Source organism: Pholis gunnellus (genome assembly GCF_910591455.1).
Source record: "Pholis gunnellus genome assembly, chromosome: 14".
NCBI lineage: Eukaryota > Metazoa > Chordata > Actinopteri > Perciformes > Pholidae > Pholis > Pholis gunnellus.
Genome location: NC_136541.1, coordinates 15,607,774 through 15,625,622, shown reverse-complemented (window position 1 = coordinate 15,625,622; position 17,849 = coordinate 15,607,774). Strand labels below are relative to the sequence as shown.

General features: G+C 45.6%; 1 protein-coding gene across 1 annotated transcript; it reads right to left on the bottom strand.

Moving 5' to 3' along the window:
* Positions 1-1,501: 1,501 nt before the first annotated feature.
* Positions 1,502-16,400, bottom strand: nyap2b (neuronal tyrosine-phosphorylated phosphoinositide-3-kinase adaptor 2b; the record flags this gene model as incomplete). Its single annotated transcript, XM_079172997.1, has 7 exons — positions 1,502-1,789; positions 2,119-2,222; positions 2,338-3,420; positions 3,655-3,801; positions 6,626-7,702; positions 11,252-11,571; positions 16,222-16,400. The coding sequence occupies 7 exons, from the start codon at positions 16,398-16,400 to the stop codon at positions 1,502-1,504; spliced, it is 3,198 nt and encodes a 1,065-aa protein (XP_079029123.1).
* Between the last annotated feature and the right edge of the window lie 1,449 nt (positions 16,401-17,849).

The window sequence follows — 17,849 nt, the reverse complement described above, 5'->3', positions numbered from 1 at the left end:
ATTCAATGTGATGGAATATGATGGGTAGTGCAGATTCTTTCCTTTTTTTTTTTTTACAAAGCCTCAAAGACTTGCAGGCCGTTGTGCAACCCCTGTCTGCTTGACTGGGTAGAGCTGTTGCCATGTTATAGGTCCTTAAACGTTTTGATCTCGAAAATGGTTGCCAGCCAATTGAATTGGGAATATTGTGTGAGACAACCAATTCGCGGATGACTGCGTGTCGCACACAGCCAGCCTCCTGAGGCTTTACCTCCCCGCCAATAAATTAAAAACTTGCATGGCACAGCTGTCCTTTTTTTTTTTTTTTTTTAAACATTTTCAAAAATATATATATAAGCATAATCTTGAAAGTTTATTTCTTAAGCAAGTGCATATGGCTATTATAATCTGCGGTAAAATCAAGAAATGTTCTAAAAGCTCAGGTGTTGATTGTACGGGCCGGTCGTTGGCGTCAAGTATTTACACTGTGTCGTGGTGCTCGCAGTGTGCCTGGCAAAGTAAGGGCGCTAGCACTCGCCAGCTATTGCCACCAACCCTGTTTCAAATAACCAACCGTCCAAAGTGCAACCACTCCCTTATCTCGCTTTAACAGGCTTCGGCTGGTTTTGGAAATTATACTGTTAATAATGTATGATCTAATTTACTACCTCACCCAACCCACCCTCATAGTGTATCCTAGAAAACAGCGTTACACACTTTCTCTTGTCTGCAACGTGCCGGCCAGCAGGTTTTCCTATAAAACAATTTGACCGCTTCAAAAAGGCTTCGACGTAGTGACTGCACCGCTTCTTACTGTAATATACAAACTGAAGCACACAAATGTTTCCTGTTTTCTGTTCTAGGACCAACTGTTGTACATTCTAGAACATACTGTACTGGACCAGGCATGGAGGGCGCTGGGATCTAAAGCATGTAGACGTTAAACCCCTCAACTCACATTACAACAGTGAAAATGTAAAGTATATATAGACAGAATTGAATAGTCCGTTCAGTTTCGTGCTTTTGCGCACAAAAAAACAAAACAGTTGGGCATAAGAAAATTATGCTACTACAGTACAAGTATTGATAGATTATGCTTTCAAATGTAAAATAACCGAAAACAAAACCGAAATAAAAAAACAACATTAGATTGCATCTACATCTACTATACATAATTTAAGCTGCTTTTTAATCCCCATCTCATTTAGAAAATATCTATTCATGAAATATCTATACTACTAATTATATTACAAGAATCCAGTCACAGGAAATAGAAAAATATCAAATATCACCAGTGATGATAAGAAAACATGACAACCTGAACGAGCAGAAATATTGCTATGGTAACCACCATTGTCCTTTGACATCAGCGAGTATCATCCCCCTGGTGCTCTTATTGGCTGTCCTGATGCCCCTGGTGTCGCTGGGAAGAATCAGCACAGCTCAGAGGAAAGAGGGAGTGGATAACTGGGGATGGGGGGGAGAGGTTGCGTGGCAGGGAGGTGCAAGTGTGTGGTTACTCTCAGATGGCCGTGTCCCAGAATACGGTCTTCTGTGTCGGGTAAGGGGGAGGACGGATCTTTTTGGCCCCGCTGCTTTTCCCCCAGCCCGGGAGGACAGGTGCACCTTCTTGCTTGCACTGACTCCGCTCCTGGTGCCTCTCCTCGTTCCTGTCCGGAGGAGGAGGCCTCTCCAGGGATCTCTGCAGGTGCGGATGTTGCCTGGAGCGGATCTCCATGCAGAGGGTGCGTTTCCTCTCGATCTGGTCCAGCATGGTGGTGTCTCCACAGATCCACGGCATCTGGGGCATCTGAGGGGCAGAGTCCAAGTTAGCTGTGCACGTTAAAGCCCCTAAAACATGTATTTCTCTCTAACATGAAATATTTATTCATGACTAAATAAGCAAAGTGAAAAAAAAAAACATAGATATTATTTATTGAGAGTTTAACACTTCAAAACGGCTTCATCGAGGCTCTGTGGGTGTAGTTTGATCAGATCTGATTGACAGTAAATGTCTGGTGGAATTGAGAACTGTTCTACACGGTACCTCGGAGTACGAAACTGACTGAGGAAGTATGTTTTCAGGGGCCGTAACGGGTTAAACATACAAGTGAAGAAAAACAATCAAAATCTGCATACCTGACTGTGATGCGTCTCTGCTGCTTTCCTTTGTGGAGTTCCAATAGGGGAGGGGTTAGCGGGCATAGAAGGTGAGCGGCCATACTTAGGTGCTACTTTCAGATCTGCAAAGGGGAGGAGAAACCACACATCTGACACACAATACGTTTTGCCCCACATATAAAGAACATAATGATCAATTCTAGATTCTTCCTATGAATGTGATGTTTTAACCCTCACCATTTCCCGGTCCCGTGGTCATTGGCGGGCTACCTGATGATCTCCCGTGGTGAGTGGGCGTCGTGGTGGATGAATGCTGCCCGGACACTGTGCTGCCGTTCCTCTCTTGTGCTTTTGATTGGTCCGTGCTGTGATTTGCTCTGTTATCTCGTCTGGGCGTGCCATCTGATCTGTGTCCTCGTTCTTTACTGTCACACCTGTACTCCATCGCAGAGGGGCTCTTGGTGGCTTTGGCATCATAATGATGCTGCTCCGAGCCATTCAGACTTCGGTCTTTGCTGTCCCGTCTCACCTCGAGTCCAGTTCTCCTCAGGTCTTTGCTGTCCTGTCTGGGCAGAGGAGGAGGAGGGAGATCTCCACCGTTGTGGCAGCTCCGATCTCTCCCTTCATGCTTGGACTCAGAGCCGTAGCCAACCCTGTCCTTGCTGTTGCTGTTTCTGGATGTTTCTTGTCGGGGAATGATCTCAGGTGGCTGGTCTATTCTACCTTCGTGTCTATGCTCGGCGTCATTTCTTGCTCTCTCTTTGACATCCTGTTGGGGTAACAGATCAGGACGATGGTCTTTGCTGTCGTGCCTAAATTCTGCTCCGGTTCTAGCTCTGTCTTTGCCCTCTGATCGGGGGAGAAGCTCAGGTGGCCTGTCTCTGCTTTCGTGCTTTGAGTCCACGCCGTTCCGGGCTCTCTCTTTGCTATCCTGTCGCGGTAGGAGCTCAGGTGGCGGATCCAGCAGTCTCTCTCTGCTTTCGTGTCGACCGTCTACACCGTTTCTTGCCCTTTCCTTGCTGTCTTGTCTTTGTAACAGCTCAGGTGGCTGATCTAGCAGTCTGTCTTTGCTGTCCAGTCTCACCAACGGTTCCATTCCTTGTCCCCCGCCGCGATCTTTGCTATCTCTCCTTAGCATCAGATCACCATTGCTAATCCCTCTGTCCTTGGAGTCTCTTCTTATCAATGGGATGGGCTCTACACTGCTGCAGCCCTGGTCCCTGCTATCCCTGCAAACAGGTGGCACATCTGCACCGCTATAAGTACGGTCTTTACTGTTGCGTCTGTTGGGAAGGGGCTCTACATTGCTGCTCCCTCTTTCTTTATCTTTGTCTCTGTCTTTGTCTCTGTCTTTTACTCTGTCTTTGTCTCTGTCTTTGTCTCTGTCTTTTACTCTGTCTTTTACTCTATCTTTGTCTCTGTCTTTTACTCTGTCTTTGTCTTTGCCTTTGTCTTTGTCTTTGTCTTTGCCTTTGTCTTTGTCTTTGTCTTTGCCTTTGTCTTTGTCTTTGTCTTTGCCTTTGTCTTTGTCTTTGTCTTTGCCTTTGTCTTTGTCTTTGTCTTTGTCTTTGTCTCTCCGGTGGGAAGACTCTTTGCTGTGGCGCTCCTTGGAGTCTCGCTTGGACTCCTTGCTGTGACCGTGGCTGTGGCGCTCCTTGCCCTCACGCTTGGACTCGCTGTGAGACTTGCTTTTGGACTCGGCTGTAAAGAAAACACAAAACAAAACATGATATATATATATATATATATATATACACATGATTGTACCATCCAAGCTTATTCTGCTGCAATTGATAACGCACTGGAAATACATTTTTTAAATGCATGTGTCAATTACATATTTTGGGGGAAATTTCAAGTTTCTGCACTACCATCATATATCCTCTAGGTGTCGCTCACTACTCACTGCTCTGAGGCAGTTGCAGAAATGATGGCGTTAGATGAGTCAATATGTGGGCTGACAGGCATTAGAGTTGCATTCGTCTTGGTATATTTTAATGAACACTATTATTATCTATTCTATATTTTCTTTCAGTTCAATCGATTAAAATTAATTTTTTTAATACATTTTTTTATTTTATTTAATTGATTGTATTTTTTCATTGTATTTTTCTCTCACCCACAAAATCTACAAAATAATAACAGTACCATAAATTAACCATGGTTACCAATATGAAACATATTTTAAAGCATTAACCACCACCATTGGATGTCTCTGTGTTTAACTTTGTTGCACAAACCAGATTGTTTGCGCTGACTCTTCTTTAGCATACACATAATATTTCAGTATGTGTGGATTAAAAATGCTAATGTGTGTCACCGATTCAAGCCTCAATAAAGGCATTATAGATCATCACTGCACAAATAAAAACATATGTGCATGATTGATTTCCATGTGGGCTGTGCCTCTATATGCTTTCTATATGGGCTTTAACAGGGGCTTTAACATACAGTACCATGCACAATTCTCCCTTATCACGCCCATCCCTTGTCATGTTATGCGCGTCATACACGGCTTTTTAGTGTGTGTATGAGAGGGAGTGTGGCGATTAACCAGTTGGGAAGTGGGTCAGACTGTTGCTGCGTCTTTTGCCTCAGTAAGGAAGAGAAAAAAAAAATAAATCAGCCTCCATTCATTGTTCTAGGTTTGTATGCTCATTACACCGTGTGAGCTCGCAGCCAGTCACAGAGCAACACAAACAACCTGTCAGTCCTGTAGCCCCATGTGTTGGTTGAACACAGGTGTCGGGATTAAGAAGTGTAAAATGTAAAAGACCTGCGAGCACGGCCCACCCTTGATGTATAGAAAGCATATGCAAACTGTTTACCAACCACATGGGGCTCGAGAACCAAATACTGTCAAAGTGCTCATTGGTTGGACATTACTGGGACTCGAATGCACTCATTTACAATCTAGCCATCACTTCGACAGATACAGTATAATCAAGGCATTGCACGGGAAGCACAGGATTAAACATCAAATCCGCACTAATTGGCACATGCACACCAACTGGAAGAAGTCAGAATAGCAAGGCATCATAAATTGCCTCAGCTTCCACCGTCCCCATCTGCACAGCTGCCACAGCTCCCTGATTGGCTCAATCGTGACTAGAGTGTGTGCTGATTGGACAGAAAAGAGAATGTGAAATCCTCTGATCAGGTGCAGATTTGAGTTCAGAGCCGTAGCGATCCCATTGCTTATTGCTCGGTTGTGGACCGGCGTGGCCTGAGCTGCGATTGGCTGCATTACCCATGAGGAGGGAATCTGCAAATAAGAAACGGGGATTTCTCCTCCTTCCACTGTTGCTATGTTGTAGTTGCTAAGAGCGTTGAGTGAAGATGGATGTGTGGACTCTTTGTAGTTCTTTTATGATTTATGTTCAAAATGCGCTTTAATACATACACAATACAGCATTTGATTTTTAAAATTCTTTCACATTGTATAGCTCAGCTCTGAAGAGTTATATGTCAACTATAGGGTTACATTTCATGTTAAACCTCACTCTAAAGCGTTACATGCTCTATATAAATGTATTTATTATCAAATATACTATATGTGAACTGCACTATACTTCATGCATTATGGAAACACCCTCTTGCTTATTTTGTTTTGTTTAATGCCTAAAGTCATATACCTTTTTTTAATATACATTCATTTTCAAAATATTTAACATGGTTATATTAACAAAAAAATAAATAACAGTTGCATTATGAATGAGAACGTTAATTTGCGACTGATCATGTGATAAAGTTAGCTTGAGTGGGTTTCTACATCTTTTTGTCAACTTTTAGCAACTTGTGCATTTATGTCATAACGAGCAAATAATGTTCGCCTCGCATTCATTTTGGCGTAGTTTTGAGTGTGCCATGGCTATCTGTATTTAAACATGTTGTTTACCTATTTAAAAGTAATGCTGCCTGATGGCCTAATGCCATGAGTAGGTTTGAGGGACCTGCTGTCCGCTTTAGTCCCTAATCCCCTTAGATTAAATCATACGATCTGTATCAGACTTGGCTAGCTGGGCCTAGATTAATGGAGGGCTGCACAGAGTGGCATGGACGTCATGCGTGGTATACTGTATGAGTGGTGCATTCTCTGCACAGCCTCCTAATTTGGCAGGGTTAAACATGTGAATGCAAAAACAGGGATGTATTACACTGATTAGGGAACTGAAGACTACTTATTTTTTGCTCGCTCCAGAGTTTACTGCAGCCAAAGCATTTAGACACTGACACCTTCCATGTCGTCCATAAACATTTTACTCCTGCTCTCCCGATTGCTATTCGGAGACTTTGCAGCTCCTCTCTAATGTTGCTGGGGTTGTTTTCTCATCAACTCTCTTAACTAGGACCTCTTACGAAACATACAGGCCAGGGTAAGATTCGTAAAAAGGAGATGCGGTTATAAGCTGTCAACACGCTTCCAGGTTCAAAGAGACACAAATAAACATGGGCACATGTTTTTGTGCCCTTTGTCTGAGCTACGTTCCAAAAAATGAGGAGACAAATGTGTGAAATGACTCACTCTCTCCAGGCTCTTTAGACTTCCTGCCGCTGGCATTTTTCTTCAGCATGTTCCTGCCTGTCGTGAACAGGTTGGTGAGTTCGTCCAGCGGACTGGTGGGTGTCCGTGATCGCCCCGTCGACACGTTCTGCATGGAGCCGTGGAGTCGGCCCACGCCGTCTTGAGGTGGCGAGCCTTTGCCGTGAGGGGTGGCGGAGGCACTCCGCGGCAGACCGCCGGGGAATGGCATGGGAGCGTCGAAGGGAGGCGTGCGCATGAGGCTGAGAGGGGTGAGACAGCGGCCCATGCTGACTGGCGACGGGCAAGCGGAATGGCTGCGCTGATAGGAGGATGAGGAGGAGGATTTGTAGAGGGTACAGGGCAGAGGTGGCGCAGAGGAGCGGCCGGAGATGGTGAGGGTCGGGGTGGCAGTCAGCTCCCTGCGGATGTGTGCAGAGGAAGGTAGCTCACTGGAGGATGTTGGAGATTTGCTGTAGGACTGGTTCTCCAGCATGGGCAGTTTGGTTACATCGAGAGGGGTAAGGGGAGACTCGTCGGAGTTCGGCGAGCACTGGGCCGGCGACGGTGGGAACACCAGCAGCGGAGGCCGATGGGTGAGTAAATTGGGGAAGGGTGCAGGAATGTCACAGAGCGGAATGTTTCGTGGGGTGGAGCAGCGGCTGAGCGGTTCAGGGTCGTAGGGTGCCGGGGTGGGGCACGCGGAGCGACACCCCACGGGGTCGGTGCGGTACTCCATATCGTCCAGAGCTGGGTACTTCATCTCCTCGTACACGGACTCTCCCGGCTCCTCGTCCTCACTCTTCGAGGGTTCCCGCGGGCCGACGTCGATCCCGCCCATCTCGATGTAGACGGGTTCGTCCTCACAGTCGTCCGTCGGGCTCTCGTCACTCTGCGGAGGCGAGGCGTTGCTCTCGCAGGGGGAGGTGACGTGGTGGAGGGGTCTGGAGGGGCAAACCCCGTTGCCCGCGTGGGTCTTGATGTAGGACTCATCGAAGGAGACGCTCAGCTGTGTGTTGGGGTTCCTCTTAGGTTTGGGTGGCGGCACCCTCCTGCAGTCCTCACTGCATCCTTGAGCTCCTGAAGGACAGAGAGAGAAGCTCAAAACACAAATCCATTGGAAAGACTCACATTCACAAGCACTACTTGACAACAGAGAAGTACACTGTGCGGGCGACTGTGGCTAAGTGGAGAGCAGGGTCGTACCTTCAATCAGAGGATCGGTGGTTCGATCCCCGACTCTGCTAGTCGCTGGTCGATGTGTTCTTGAGCACTTAATATCAAAATTGCATCCCGTAGCTGTGCCTACGGTGTATGAATGTGATAGAATCTGATAGGCAGGTGTCACTTAGACCCCACCATCAGTGGGTGAATGATGACAAGTAGTGTGAAAGCGCTTTGAGTGGTCAGAAAGACTAGAAAAGCGCTCTACAAGTACAGTGCAGTAAGATTTTTTTGGGGGCTTTCTCTAGTATAGAACAGCCGAAGGTAGCCGGGAGGGAGCTGCAGTAAGGCTTTATAGTACAAGGGGAGCCCGGTCCACCAGGTGAGGTGCTGTGGCACCTTATCATCATTCTGACTAATATTCCGTTCAGCAATGAGACATGACAACATAATGTTGCCACATTACTCTTCCGTTGCTAACTTTCTGCACAGCTATCGCACACGAGTGAATCCTTATCATTAACATAAAGCCTGCTGCAGATTTGTGGGTCGGATGTGGGTCAACGTGTATAGCTGAGAGCAATATCTTGAGTCAGATATGTGGGAATAGTTGAGGCATATGCACGTTTCTAGGTCACATATACGGCAGTGGAGCAGTATGCGAGCATAGTATTTGGGTCACACACACACTGTGGAACTTCTCTCTGATAGTGGTGACGTAACATTGCGGAGTGAATCTCTTTAGATGTGGTGCAGTGAGGCCCGACGGTACAGTGTTCACGTCGACGTGATAGTACAGTGCGGTCCTAATGCTAGTTTACTCACAGCAGGCAGCGCGCTTTACAACCGAGTTGCTAACGGTGTATTTCTAGGTCAGACGCCGTGATGTTTGGATAGGAGCGTCCCTTTCTCCGATAGGCAGGGAGAGATAAGTGTGGTTAACAGCCGGACCATGTCGGAAAATCTTAAAACTGCAGATTTTACACTTTCAATAATTCAGATGCCAGATGGCCCAGGCACACGCATACTTCCTGTAAGTGTATGACTCACCACCATCCCTACATGAACGCACGCACGCGCCGCACATGCCTACACATTCAGAGCGGGAAATTAGGACAGGCATGTACACATTTCAACGCACTAACTAAAGTCAATCCTTCCAGAAAATGTGAGTCTAACTGTAGGTGTCTGTTTTCTGTTGCGTGTGAATGTATAGCTTTGCAGGACATGCTGCAGGGAATTAGATGGAGAGAAATAAAAAGGTAGATTAGAGTCTGTTATTTAAATTGAGAATAGAACTAAAGAGAAAACAATGGAAGATGTCAAGAAAATCCAGAAGGTGAAACAAAAACTTTGTAACGTATCCAGGTTGATGTTGATGATGCCAAATTTGAACTGAGGATGACAAACGGGCCTTCTGGTTTGCGTTGCGCCCTCATTACCATTAATACGGTGTTAATAGAACATTTTGGTTTGGTTAAATTTGACTGACATCCTCACATTCTTGTGTACTCTCTCCCTTTCTCTCTGTGTGCATGTGCATCAATCGGTGTGCGCGCACAGCAGTGTTCACACAGCAGTGAAGCATTGACACTTTTGATTCACCAAATGCATTATTACACTAACAGGCTGGATCTCGAGATCTGTTTCAGCACCGACGATGAATCCAAACATCTCCTACTCCCTGTCCCTTCTCCTCTCCATCTCTCTATTGCTCCCTCTTCTCTTCTCCCCCTCCCCCCCTGCAGCGGATGTGTTTACCCGCAAACCCCCCTCCCCCTCCCTCTCCTCCTGGGGAAAAAAAAAACGAATCTAGGTCAATCGCTCCTCCTGAATGAATTCTACTCTGACAAGCTCCTCCCCTTCCCGCTACAGCGCCAGCTACCGAGCACGCAACCCTCCCCTCAGCCAGGGACACCCCCACACTCTCACTCTGATTGGCTCGGCAGCCTCACACTTCAGCATCTCCGGAGCCCCATTGGCTCGAGCTGCTCAGCGATTGTGTGATTGGCTGAGCTGCAGGGGGTCTTGTTTCTGTGGGATGGTTGCCGTGGTGCCCAGGAAGATCTGTGTGCACATAGAGAGATCCCCACCAATCTGAGCCAGGCTGGGCGGACTCCCTGAGCATCACATTGGCAGCGAAGCATCCAAAATGAAATGGAGTCAAAGGTTCCTGCAACTTCTGAATCAGAGTCACCTGCCTCCAAGACTATTATTATATTCTAAATGTCAGTTTGATTTTGCAATGCTTGTGAGTTTTTCTCAGTGCTCAGCACATGTCCTGTCTTCAATAAAACGGTTGAGCTGTGTGCGTTTGCTGCAGCAGTGATTGCATCTGTGGCTCGTTGAGGGAAACATTACTTTTGCTCAATTAATTCCGGTCCTATTCATTAAAGCTTTTACACTGAGCTGACGTACTATAATTATGCCCTCTGTGTCATCCATGGCCAAACGGGCGTGTTGTGTTTGTTTATTTTGCTTCACAAAACTGACTTCAGAAATGGCTGCAAGCTGATTCTTCTGGATATTTGATCAAGGCATCTCTAAATGTTGGCCTCGGCAGTTTGAACCGGAGGGGAAATTCTTTGGCCTTTATTGGTAATAATTCGCCTTGAAGATATACATAAGTAAGTAAGTCCGTTTTAAATGAGGTCAAAGAACTGTCAAGACACTTCTGCCTTCTTTATGTGCAATGAGAACAGCTTGGACAACTGACCGTGTGACCAGCACCAACTTCTTGAATGAAGTTACTAAGAGCTTTGACTTAATACGCAGAAGGTGTTACTACATTAATGATAATCAGGACATTCCTCTCAGAGAAGAGAAACTGACAGTATTAAAAAAGCCTGGGAAACCTACTGAGTGAAAGATATATAGCACCTGATGATTACATACTATCTGATTTATCTGTGGGACGAAGGAAAATATGTCTTGTTTGTGTCTTTGTTTATCTGACAGTAACAGGAAGTAAAAGAGCACTATGAAAAGTCCAATAAAGTTACAAATTAACCGTGATCTTCCAACATTTCTTTATGGAATCGCATCCACAATTGCTCTAGCTTGTGTATTTAATTATTCTGGAATATGTGTAGATTGGCCCACTGTCATTCAAAAACACTAAGGCAGGATTTGTCCTTGCACAATAGGCAAACCGTGTCCAGACAAGTCAGAGTGGTGCAGCACAAATCTTGTCAGACTCTTTCAATATAGCTCATTGCACCGCAGGTTATCACATTTTTCTTATTGTTGTGTAGTGCGCACACAAAAGTGTCGACTTTGGTTTAACTCCATTGTACTCGAGAGCTCCTTTTTAACATCGATTTGCCTACAGTGGTACTCAGAGTGAAGTATGCAGTGAATAGCTAGATGTCATGTCACTGTAGGAGGAGCAGTGTTGAGGAGGGCACTGCAGAGAGCAGCTATATATAGCGCAGCAGTTTGGTGTGAAGTGCCACCGCCGCTCACCGTCACATCTCTCCCCGCGGCAGGTGGACGTGGGACTGTGGTCCACCGCCTCAGACGACATGCTCAGCTTGGTGGCCGGGTCCCTCCTGGGCTTGGGTGGGGGCTGCTTCCTAGAGGTCGGGCTTCCTACCTCCTCCTCTCCTCCGCCGCCCCCACTGCTCCCACCGCCGACAGAGTGGAGGGACTGGGAGCGCACGGAGAAGCCCTGCCCACAGGCGAGGGCATGCGGGTGGGGCATGGGCATGCGTTCCTGGGGGTCCGGCATCGTAATGGAGCCCATGCGTAAGTGCTTGCCTTCGGTCGCAATGTCCTCACCTGTCCTAAAAACACGAAGCAAGGAAGCGACAGAGAGAGAGAGAGAGAGAGAGGACAGAGACAGGGTCAAGGGAACAGAAATATATTTGTAAATATGAATAATAAACACAAAAAAGTTGCAAACAATGAAACAATCTAAATTTGACTAAATATGACGTTTTTTGAGGCTAAAATAAAAGAGACAACAATCTTGAAACATCATCCCCTGGAAGCTGTTCTTGTCAGAAGACAGCAAAAACAACACATGCCATACACCCTGACACACAGACTTATCATGGCACGTCTCCATTTGTGTGTGTATGTGCATTTCATTCCGTGCTCGTGGCTCAAACGATGTGAGCGCTGACTTAACAACATCCTGGCATGTCAGTGCCACTGAAAAACAGGGTCTCTTTCAGGGCAAAGCATTGATTTGAGTTTAACCCTGGATGTGACCGACGCTGCTCACACAACAATACACATCATGACACCATGGAAGCCCCCCCCCCCGGCCAGTACACGATCAATCCCTATAAATGGATGATTGGCCCGAATGGAGCGTTAATGATGTCTGAGTGTCGTGTGGTAATGGGGGGAAAGGAGGGCAGTGTGTGTATGAGTGTATGAGTGTGTTTGTGTGTCACAGAGTAAATGAGCTCAAGATCTGACTTTGTTTGTGTGCGATCTACACCCACTTCATATCTGCAGTTGATGTGTTTCGTTATTGTAACATCAGAGCCCCAACTGAGCTCAATGTCAAAGGGATTTAAATGTTTAAACAAATGGCATGAATTTGCATGTGTGGCTTCACAAATCCCTGTCCTGTGTGAGTGTGTGCACGCACGTGGGAGTGTATGCATGCGTGTCTTTGTGACCCCCTCAGTGTGTGACTTTGCTGACTCTGACTCCCTCCCGGCCAGCTGCTGAACAGAAGGTGCTTGGTGGGGTGGGTTCATTGGTCAGGGGCTTAACTTTGCCTAGCAACAGTTGTACCCATAGAAACCAGACACAAAACCAACTACCGGCACACATAAATAATAATAAAGCCAAGCTGCGCATCATGTGCACATCTTCCCACATCACAATTTGTTTGAATACACACGAGAAAGGTGGCTGCTGCAACACGTAGAGCTCTGTTTGCCAGTGTTATTGGGAAGAAAGCAGGTGGGGAAAAATTCAAGATAAAATCCCATGTTTAGTGTATTCATTGATACCATGTATAAAACTATTAGTTTTACTATATATTTGGGCTCATTTAGAGGTGGTATGAGTACTGCTGCATAGCTGAGACCTGTTTATTGAAGGTACAATATCCAATTCAAAATGTGATTGGAGATAAACGAGTATACAAGCAACTAAAAATGAATATGAATTCAATGACAGCACACTCGTTAGGTTTGTGGTTTAAATGTTATGACAGATACAAATATATCAAAATGGGTAGCTAACAATAGTATATCAAACCAGATCAATATGACCATGATATGATTTAAGCAATGGGCAGCAAAAGGAATAGCAGTTTGGTGTGTTTTGGAAAAAGAAGGAGAACTTCAGTTTCAAAATCTGATCTAAACCTAAAATGAAAAATAAGCAGTTGCACAGACATTACCAATGTTTCGGTAAATTGTATGAAAAGTGCTTCAACAAATACTGGGCTATAAGATCCTTATTTAGTGCTTTATCTCTGTAATAGAGTAATAAGTAATAGATATCTGGTTAAAATATTGCTACTCGTAAGCAAAAAAGCTATTACCAGGAATTGGGGAAAGGTGGCATCACGGACAAAGACATTTTCCCCACATTCAATTTGTGGGAAAATCTGACACATCTTGGGACTGTGAGAAGCAGATTGGAACAACAATGGGGAAAATGGACAATATAGAAGACACAAAATGTCAAAAAAGATTGTTTGTCATGTTTTAATGTTATTAATGTCATTTTTTACCGCAGCAAATGTTTTTGTCCAATTAAGATCTAAGTAAAAAAAAAAAGTAGAAAATCTTCCAGGGCATTCAGCCACAGGTGTCAACAATCGCTTCCTCTCATGCGTTTTTTGGTGTGTGCATCTGCTGTGACAGCGTGCATGCACATCCCCAATCCATGGATTGTGTGTGTTGGTGGGTGGGTGTGATTGGATTATTTATAGGATATTTGCCCAGTGATTGGCTAGAGGACAGACCACAGGTGCACTTGGACCAGTCGGAGTTGAGGTGTCGTCGGGCAGCTCTTTCTCTCTCTCTCTCTCACGGTGACACCATGCGACAGGACGGAGAAACAAACAAACACTAAAGGAGATCTCGAGGGTGGAGAAAAAAAGCTAAAAAAAAAAAGAAGAGATGTCTATCTGTGAATACGCCCATGTGTGGACAAAGAGAAAGCAGTCGTTTAGAATTTGCAAGCATATGTAAATATAAGTAAATTTAGGTGTGTGGTTCGTGTCTGTGTGTGCATATGTTCAGGAATACGCTTGCACGTTTAAGCAAATTTGTGGACGTTTGTGTGTGTGTGTGTGTGTGTGTGTGTGTGTGTGTGTGCATGACTGTGTGAGTAACTTCTGCTGATGAAATACAATAACAGAAAACCCAGAGTGAGAAAGCAGCAGGCAGGAAGGCCCGCCTCACTCAAACCTAACGTGCAGATCTGATTGGCCTATGGCTGTTCCAGCTGTCACCAGGCAGAACACATCTCCTGTAACTGAGCTCACATTTAATCTCTCTCTAACAGGTTTTTTTTTCTAAACCCCCCCCCCCCCCCCCCCCCCCCCCCCCCCCGCCCCCCTCACACTCTTAAACACATTTGCTCTAACAAGCTCTTTCACCCTCACACAATCACAGAGGCCATTTCTTCTACCCCCTCTCACAAACTAATACATGATATTTTCACGTGTCCGTGCACGCACATGCACACATGAATCCTCGCACACTCTCTCACTCCCAGTCAGTTACTGTAAAAATGGGTCGTCTCATTGACCTACTTATAGGCCTCATGAAAAATCCAGTTATTTTTTTTAGACTTTTTCCTCCAGTGACTGTGTATTAATATTTTAGCTTTTGGCAACAGCTGAGAGACAGTGGAAGCAGGACAGTAGATGCCACTTTCCTCAGGCGTCTCCCTGTCCAGTTTACCAATTGCAGGCCTGCATTAGACTGCTAATAACAACGGGAGCGGGGACATTTTGCTGGCAAGTGATAAAAGAAAGTCCAGGATCGATTTTGGAGTGTTTTTTTTACTCTAACTCAGCTGTCTATCTCATTCCTGAGGGATACAGTTGACTTCTAACTCAGCTTTGAGTGATATACAGTACGTATGCTCCACAATGCCTACGGACGGAAACTCAGGGTGGCAGCAGAGAAACCGCTCTTTTTTTTAATCATGAAACCCCATTGACAGAAATGTGACAGGGTTCAAAGTGTTCCTGAATAAACCAGTGAGGAAGAACCACAATGCACAGCCCTCAAAACCACATCAGTGTAATCAGCTGCTGAAACACTTTGTACCGCGTCTGACAGAACGGAGATGATGTTTTAGATTCCATGACAACACTGGACAGCATTTCCCATAAGCCTTTCCACTGCACGCTGATCAGCATTAGATTCATTATTCGTTCACAAAGCGGTGAACAAGTGTTTCTATACTACTTCATGGGCGTTCGCTCAGATAAAATATGCATCCACTGGATTAATGTCTTCTGTAAATTCCTAAAAATTCTACCTGTTCATATGTCATCGGTCCTAAAGTGTAATTAAAAGGGCTATTATTCCATGTTAGAGCAGATTAAGAACTCACGTTCATTGCTCTGGAAGCAAAGCTCAACTCACTGTTATCTGAACATTTTTAAAACAAAACAATATTTAAAAAGAATTAGCCATTAGAGTGATTTGTGGTGTGATTTCATACTGCTCACAAGTTTTTGGCGAGCAAAGCAACACGGATGTCCACGTCCTTCCCACAAGCACACTCCAAGCCCCTTCTGCGATGTCCCGCTAGCCTCCCAGTGACTCTGTGACTCAGTGCTCGTTACTCTACCCCACAACACAAGCACACCGAGTCCACATGCTAGTCACGTTGCGAGTGTGTGCCATTTATTTGCACAAGTTTCGGCATGCCACACACACACACACACACACGCACAGCGGTGTTGCTGCGCACAGCTGTGACTGCTTGCTCATCACAACATGTGAAACAGGGTGCATCGGGCACACGCGTCTAATTTCCTCAAACTGTATGAGGTGTTACAGCAACAACAACGACGATAGAACTTAAACCACACGGTCGGAAAAGACGTTCTTCCTAAAACAGGATAGTTAGGTTTACTTAAATCGCAGCAGCATAACCAGAAGTAACGTCACATGTCGTGGTCCCATCCTAACACACTTTTATATCCCAGCCCATCCCAGCCCTTTCTCAAAAATGGAGCAGCGACAACCTCCATCCAAGGACAAGTCTAAAAGTGAAAAATTAATTATCCTCTAAAGATCATGGGGTGCGCCGGTCCACACTGGCAACCCCTTAAAATATAGCAACCTGCCATTGCCACAGGGACCCTCTGGCCACTTGTCCCAATTCCTCCTGAAGTGAACCCAGTGACGTTACTGCGTTTACAGACCGTGATCCCACTGGTATATCTGACACAACCTTTGTCAAGGAGCACTTTTATCAGTTTGTTTTCTTCCTACCTGCGTATGGCTTCCTCCTGTTTTCTCTTCTTGTCGTTTTTCTCCTGCAGGAATGTCCTATTTCTCTCATTCCTGGCGTGGTCCAAGTTCTGAGCTACCAGGCCGTTGTAGGCTCTCAGCCCATTCTCCTCAACATACTGGAAAAAACGGAGCGTTTCCTCCTCTTTGGAGCTCATCATTCTTCAAGTGTTGCCACAGCATTCTAATAAAGACATTCATTGAAAATGTTAGCGATAGTTGTTTGCCTTAAAGTAGATATACACAGAAAATATTACTTGGAATATGGACTGCTATAGGGCATCATACATGAGTATGGTCTGAATGTAAAAACAGGCATGCTGTTATGTCAGCAATCACTCTCTTAACCTTCCTTTCTCAAAGTCAGCCTTCGCGAGATGAAAACCGACAGAGCAGGATTGCATCAGCACTACGCTAACGTCACACAAGTGAGTTTGTGTGATGTTGCTGTTGTTTTTAATGCCCCCTGACTGTTGCCGTGGAGTTCATCGCCTATGAAAGATTCATTCTTGTGTCCGCGAGAGAGAAAAAAATGTTTTCCCGGGAGGGTTTTTGCAACAGCTTTCTCGATTGTTTATTGTGCACATACATATGCATACTTTCACACACAAAATGTAAATATGCAAGCAGTCAAAAGGACTCACTATCCGGCTACAGCTACTCATAACCTTCAGATCCAGCCTTCTTATTGGCCGTGGATCGGTAGCGGCTGTTCATTTTCTCAGTTGTCTTTGCACGTTTTTCTGGCTGAAATCACTGGCTTCAACCAAGTGAGCGTCTGAATGAAACTGAAAAAGGGGGCTTTCATCCTCTGCTGTTGCAGCTGTGTGCTGGGCTCAGATGTGAAAATCTAGCACTCCTGGGACCAACCGCACAGATTAAACAAACCACTCTCACTAGACTGTGATGAGTATGCGGACATCATCGTCAGTCCTATGTTTTAAGATCTAAAATTAGTCCCTGCTGCCTTTTGATTCCGTAAAAAGACTGTTACTGACGGCATCATTGTCATAAGGGAGGGTGTGGATGTTTCTGTGAGGAAAAAGCCTCTCCAATCACACACTGGTGCGATCATGAGCCACTCTTTCGTAAATGTGAAGAATGTGTCTGCAGCCAAGTTAAGATCCGAACAGAGCGTGGAGCATGCCAAACATGCATGTACATTAATACGCATTTTGCCGGAAAACCTGCGCAGCTGCTTGCAACGCGGCATGTGCAGTGTGTGCAACAGTCGGATGTGAATTTTGGAGAGGCCAGCGGTGCGAGGGAAGAAGACGCTGCATGCTTTCATGTAGGTCAATGTTTTTCAGATCAGCCTAAGACTCATGCTTGTTTACGTGTGAGAGGAGCACTGAGCGTGCGTGGGGAGGGGGAGGGGGAGGGGGCTTGCAAAAACTGGATATATGTTTGTGTGTAGAGAGGCAAGGGCAACGAAGGGGGTGTGTGTGGGGGGGGGGGGGGCTTGCCAGATGGAGATTGCAGGGCCAACAGAGTGACTGGCCATTGTCTGGCCATCTAACTTGTGTCTGTCTGTCAATGAGTCCAGCATGGCGCCTAGGTCACCGGGTTTATCTTCCACTCCCTGCAGCGCGTTCTCGACACTTTGTATA